We start from the raw sequence: 7,032 nt of genomic DNA, 5'->3' as shown, positions 1-7,032 counted from the left end.
CTATGTTAGAACGGTTTCCTAGCTACGATAGAGTTTGCCACAAAAACGAAAATAACACGCTGTTTAGCGCACTGCGCTACGTCCTTCTGTTGCATTTTCGCATCTCCGTAATCAGAATAAGCCCCGCCTTCTTCGTTGATGGACATGAATGGGGCGTCACCGACGTGACCAGTTCCTGTACCTACTGTCTTTCGCCAGCCTGTTTACTTTTCGTAAATAATAAAATGCCCGGCCGGTGCATTTTGCATCGAAGAGGAAAATTTTCGGCATTTTCACTCGCTATCGGAAGTGAACGAGTGCGTCATTCATCGAACATTTTAGCAAAACAATGCACACTGCACGACAGAGGTTGGAATGACGTCACTGTCAAAATCCTCGCTCGTGATTTCCTCACTTTTAGAGCTTTACTTAGACTTAAACTTTTGATTTTCACTTTTAGACTTTTAGACTTTTACTTTTCATTTTAAGACTTGTACGTCTGAAAACCTGGGTGAACAGTAACAAATTCAGGTGTACCATGGTTCGAGAGTCAGCTATTTTTACTTCTTCCTTATTTAAGTTAGTCCATGTTTCACCGTTATTTAGGAAGGAAGGTAAAACTGTGTATTCCTATAATTTCACTCTTGCTTCTATAGTATGATTTCCATCATTTTGGAATTTTTGCTCTTCTGCCCATGATAATATTTCCCTCATCATGAACTTACATTTTTCAGTTCGAACTCTTATCATATCGTTATAACCTCCTATATCATTAATTAAATCCCCTAGGTATGAATATTTGTTGCATTTTTTTATTACTTGATTACTTGGTTGCCTATTAGTATTATTATCTCCTTCTCTATCTTTTCTTTGTTTGTGAATTTTATAACCATTGTATTTGTTTTGTTCATATTAAATTCTCATCTTTTTTATTCAGCTAATCTGGAGCCTAACTGAGCGGTTTTTTTACTGTTTTATAATCTCCAATTCCTAGAATATCGTCTATATATAATCATTGTCATCTTCTAAAACTACAGACCATCCGCTGACCGCTGTGGATGTGTGTGTGTGTGATTCAGCTCACGCATTAGTATGCGACTATTGCGGGACCCGGCGTTGCCTGGGTTCCATCGCGACCAAAACATGGTATGTTTATATCTGAAATGTGGGTTATTGCTACGTAGTCCTAATATTGATTTGTTTCATATTTCGCGCGCAGTCAGTGCATCAGATATACTCTCCAGCCGTGTTGTAAATTCGCCACTATGTATATATAGCTGTCTGTAGTCGAGATAGTTTGGTCCTACTTAACCTCCGCTAACCTGCTGGTATTTACCGTTATATGAACTTGAGCGTACACATCCAGCTGCTAAACACATATATCACTCTGTGTAAATATGACCCTCATGTAAGATGTGTGCGAGCTCAATTGAGTTCCCTTATCGAACATCTTATCGATTTACAAAAAAAAACAATTGAATGGCGATTCTGATAACGTTAAAAATAATATTTGTTCTGATCATATAGAACTAAAACCCGAAACAAAAATAATTCTAAACATATTAATTGTTAGTGGGTAATATTAGTGGTACAATTACTAAATTATTTTACATTTTAATTGCAGATTCTGATATTTTTGTTCTAGGATGCGTACCCATATAGTGTAATGGGGATTTCCTTCATTCATCTTATACCATTTCCTGACACATATATCATGTGAAACCCCATATTTGGTACACTGTTATGCTGGTATTGTAAACTTACATTCAAATTTAAACATTAACTTTTAATTTCTATGTCTCATGTCTAAACAGATTTTTTATTGATGTTGCAGCACCATGTCATTGCCACGGAATCTTGTGGCAATGTTGACGTGTACGTTCAGGTAAGTGATGCTAACATCAACCGCTAATAGTAATAATAGTTTCAGTTTGTATTTTTAGCTCTTGTTAAAACATGTCTATCTCAGTGATGTAGTGGAGGGTACTTATGTATACGCCGTATACTTAAAAAAAAGGACATTTTTGGGTATACGCACGTATACCTAAAAAAAATAATTAGGCTATAAATACAAAAAGTTAAATGTAGACTCTAGTAGTAGTAGATTTATCTAGTAGACTCTAGTCGAATTATGAACTGCAAACTTACTATACTTGTATTTTCACTTCTAAAACTAAGTCAGGTCTCAAAAATCACACCTGAATTATAGTTAATTGTTAAACAGTTTGTTGTGTTTAATAATCAAAATTACACATACAAAAGTAAAAAAGTGAATGTTATTAACACTGTGTATGTATCTTCATGAATATTTTGTTCAAGATACACAACAAAATGTACGAAATGAGTAAGGATATGGTCTACTTGTACATTGCCTCTTTACCAAACAAAACATTTGGAGGTCTATGACAGTGTGTCTTATAAAAATCTGTATAAACAATTAAATTACCTTATCATTATCATTATAATTATATTACATTTGATGAGTATTGCAGACACTAGAACTAGAAAATCAATACTATGACACCGACTTGATCATTTTTGGATTATTTTGTGTCTTGGTAAATTTAGACATATAGGGCTTATGGAAGGATTGGTCTGAAGATATGACTCACCAATGCTTCAAATTTTGATGCCTTTTGTAAAACCTTACATTGAAATTTTGTGGTGATATTTATTGTGAAAGATGATTTGTTTGTGTTTGTTTCTTTGTAATTTTGATCTGGTCAGGGTTGGATCACTGGGGGGGGGCACTGTGTTTGTGAATCACCACCACGGCGCAGCGCCTCGTCGTTGGCTTGTTGCTTTGAGGATTGAGCTATCAGTATAAGGGAGTGTACCCAAAAAATAATTTACCACTACAACACTGGTCTATCTACTGTCAACATGTGTCCAACATGTATTCACTGAGCTTGTGCGTGTATATGAGACTACAGTTCACCTGCTTTACTACCTCATTAAAAAATTTAGTAGTTTAAAAATGTACATTAATCAGATAAATTAAGGCAATCGAGTCAAGTAATATTGAAATAACAGTTCGTAAAAGCCTGTAGTGCTTTGTTGATGTGCTTACATAACCCCTTAGCTTGTTTATTGGTGCAACAACAATAACGAGCGTGTTGGGGCTGCATAAAAACGAGCATGTGTAGAGTTTCTAGTGGCTGTAACCTTTCACGTCTATATTAATTAGTCTAAAATGTATTGAAACTTAACAAGTAGTTGCAGTTACCTATGAATGTATATATGCATTCATGGGTTCATGGTAGGGCATAGATGCATTTTTTGTTAGTAAACATGTATAATGTATGCTTCTAGGGGAACCTCGCAGCGAAGAAGACTGTTATCCTCACAGTGCATGACATGGGGTCAAACCGTACGTATCTTAAGTGTCTACCCAGTGTCCACCTTAGTAGTATCTGTACTGTACTGTGCAACCGACTTCAAATGATCCAGGCTATCTAATACCGATCAGTTCGGGTCATTTATTCATTCTTGTCGTGACATCAATCTTTAATCACTATCTCGTTGCTGTAAGAAACCCACTTCATGGCAAATGCCGTGTAATTAGGTCGATGCATAACTCGTTATTGCTTTTACATTCTTGCAGACCTAAGCTTCCACGCCTTCCTTTCGCATCCATCTATGTCAGAGATTTGCTCACGCTCGACAATAGTACATGTTGTGCTGCCTGGCCAGGTGGATGGCGCTGAGGACCTACCTGAGACGTATGCAATCGTTGTGACATCATAGTGATACTCAATCCCAAACTGTGGCTATATATATCTGTCTCTCCATTACCCTTCGTTCACCTGATCTGTACTCTGCATAGTAGAGTCAAACCATACTTACTTTGGATTTCCTACACTAGGGCGTTTTAGCATGTTGCAGATAAACGAAAATTCTTACGATTTCATGTGTACAGTAATGGGAGTGTGTTGAAGCATCATTTCATGGGAACTTATTTTAATTTCATTCGTCTTGAAACGTCTTTGAATATAACTATTGCTCAAGTGCATTAGCTCAAAGCTAATCTGTCCATAGACTTGTCTCCATCATTTCCACTAGCAAAGTATTGTATGATAATATGTGGGCTGACACATACGCCGTTATCTTGTGAATTCCCATGTATTATAAAAATCCTGGTTACAGTGGTAATTTCTCTTCCACAGGGTCATTTGTAGTCACTAGTCTGTTTCCTATCATTATGTCTAGTCACATTTCTCTTCATAATAACTTCTTATAACCAGTAGTCAAGTAAGTTCTTTGAGAATTTCTTACAAGACATAAGAAGTACTTCATCCGTAAAAGGGTGCTATATATGCGGTGTGGCTGCTTAGCTCACTGTCAAGTATACTTCATTGGTAAGGCCTGTAACAGAATTCCAGTGTAACATGTCACAGAATGTCGATCACACGTCTGCTTTGAATTGCCATGATTGCTTTGGCAGCTAACGAATAGTTCGTTTAGGGTTCTTGCCATAGTGATACTGCAGTGAGGATCCTACGTGCATTGTGGGATATCAAAACGTAGAATATTCTTCTAAACCACGTTTCATTTGGCAATATTGCTGTTAGGAAAGTTATGTTAATGAGTACTGCGGTGAATGATATTACTGTGATATTAATTGGCAATATTGCAGTGAGGAATATTATAGCAATGAGTACGTTGCTATTCAGATAGCAATAGCAGTGCAATACCATTCAGCTTCAAATAGCAGTGAAAGACGTTATGATAATGAATATTTCAGTCAAAGGTGTTGCAATTCAAAATACAGAGCAGTTACATATCTCTGCATGTACTGCATTAATTCACTGGTCACCTGGTTTTACATACTGAATCAATCCTCCTGTGTTTCTCTAGATACCATGGTTAGATTTTTATGGATTTATATAACTCTCAGGTCCAAATAGGAATAGAGCAACTCCGTAGGGGTATCTATATGGCATATGTATATCACGGGGATTGCAATAATCAGGGTGATGGTAACGTGAGAAGAGTTGACGACTCTCTGAAGAGTTGGTAATTAACTGCTGCATCTGTACCTTTATTACAGCTTCAAGTTTCCGACCATGGATCAGCTTGGTAACGAGCTGGTGTGTGTGCTCGACCAGCTACGAATCACCTACGTTGTTGGATTTGGTGATGGAACAGGAGCCAACATCCTTGCTCGATTCGCTGTTAGTCCTTCATACTTACACATGTAGTGAGGTTATGCGTGACATTTATTCATTTAAAGGCATACGTAACAAACAGCTATACATTTAGTGACGTTATATACGGGACAGTTATGCATTTAGTGACGTTATATGTGACAGTAAAATATTTAGTGACAGTATACGTGACAGTTATACATGTAGTTACATTATACATGACTGTTATACATGCTATGATAGTGGATTTATTTAGCTATCTAAGAAAACATAGATACTAGAGTGAACTTTGGGGTGTGGAGAAAAATGCATTTGTAATGACAGCTACTGTCTTTCAGCTCGTGCATCCAAAGCGCTGTCTCGGAATAATTCTAATGCATCCCACGTCCACCAAGGCAGGACTGATGGAGTATATGAAAGACAAGGTATTTAGTCATTATATATCATTCCTATAAGTTTTTACTAGCACGAAATTCATTCAGCCATAGACAGTTACAAAAGTTCAGGAGCATAAACTGGTCTGGCAACTCCCGTTTCAATCTATGTTCAAGTGACCTAAAGATCGAGTTACCTTAATGTGATAACTACATCGTGTTTTGTCCAGGGACGATGCTAATATATTATTAAAAATCAATGATGGAAATCAATGGATTTCTTTGATGTACGTAACCATTTGTTTTAAAGTTTATCTGTAGGCAAGACAGTATTCACATTCTCTGCATAACACATGCTTGCATCTCTTCCAGCTGATAGGAAGCACGCTAAAGTCAGGACAGTTGAAGCCCACAGCAGAAGATTACTTGGTGTTCCACAAGTTTGGCGAGGTAAGCAAGAGTCCGTACGACAGTCGAGAAGACTGTTCTGCAGCTTGTAGAATTGCATGATTGTCCGTCCGTGCGTCCGTTCGTGCGTCCGTCCTACAGTTGGGCACAAATCTTAACCGCTCGACGTACAGTCACGATATTCGGGACATCGGGGGGGATCGTGAAAAGGACTCGGGATGACCAATTTGGGGGTCAAGGGTCAAAGGTCAAGATGTGTCAACGGAGGGGGAATATTTCCCCCTTAACTTAAGGTATAGGAGGAAATACGGAATTACAGCACAAATCTGAACGGCTCGACCTATGCTCTTAATATTTGGTGTATAGTGTGATGGGCAGGAAACCCATCACCAGTGCGAAATTGGAGGTCACAGGTCATTGGGCAGTGGGGGAAAGGTCAGATATCAGACATTTTCTGAGGACATGGCCTAATGGGTAGAGTGGAAAACTTTTTTGTTACAGCGCTGACCTACCATTTTTATCAATTTATTGAAAGGACCATGAAATGCGCTTTCCACTGACGTGCGCAGAGTAAGTGTCTGATAACCGTTTGACCCTCAAGAGGATGGTTAAACATGGATTTGTTGACTGTTAACAAAGGACTGAACTGTGTTAGATGGTACTTAATTGTGCTGAGAGGGTCTATGTCCCCCAGGGTACTGCCGGAACGTACCCTGGTACTATCTAATATGCCGGACCGTACCTCGCCTACTCCACTAACGAGTCTAGGGAGTCGCCTACGCCTACTCCCTAACCCTAACCCTAATCCTAACCTTAACCCTAACCATATCAAATAGTTACCAGGGTACGTTCCGGTATACCGGACCGTACCCAGGTTACGTTCCGGCAGTACCCTGGGGGACAAAGACCCTCTCAGCACAAGTACCATCAAACACAGTTCAGTCCTTTGTTAACAGTCAACAAATCCATGTTTAACCATCCTCTTGAGGGTCAAAAGGTTATCAAACACTTAATTACTCTTCGCATGTCAGTGGAAAGCGCATTTCATAGTCCTTTCAATAAAGTGATAAAAATGGTAGGTCAGCGCTGTAACAAAAAAGTTTTCCACTCTATCCATTAGGTCA

The 7,032-nt window shown here is 38.5% G+C and overlaps 1 protein-coding gene across 2 annotated transcripts in view; it reads left to right on the top strand.

Annotated features, from left to right (window-relative positions):
- LOC106805614 (uncharacterized protein ZK1073.1-like) overlaps nt 1-7,032 on the top strand; it is a 47,691-nt gene that overhangs the window by 23,584 nt on the left and 17,075 nt on the right. For both annotated transcript variants that reach the window (XM_014807298.1, XM_014807299.1), the window contains exons 2-7: nt 1,814-1,864; nt 3,292-3,349; nt 3,584-3,701; nt 5,030-5,153; nt 5,465-5,551; nt 5,873-5,950. In XM_014807298.1, coding sequence (XP_014662784.1) covers nt 1,814-1,864; nt 3,292-3,349; nt 3,584-3,701; nt 5,030-5,153; nt 5,465-5,551; nt 5,873-5,950 — 516 coding nt within the window. The remainder of the gene's footprint in view (nt 1-1,813; nt 1,865-3,291; nt 3,350-3,583; nt 3,702-5,029; nt 5,154-5,464; nt 5,552-5,872; nt 5,951-7,032) is intronic.

Source organism: Priapulus caudatus, unplaced genomic scaffold (assembly GCF_000485595.1).
Source record: "Priapulus caudatus unplaced genomic scaffold, Priapulus_caudatus-5.0.1 Scaffold120, whole genome shotgun sequence".
Classification (NCBI taxonomy): Eukaryota; Metazoa; Priapulida; class Priapulimorpha; order Priapulimorphida; family Priapulidae; genus Priapulus; species Priapulus caudatus.
This window is presented reverse-complemented; position numbering and strand designations above follow the sequence as displayed.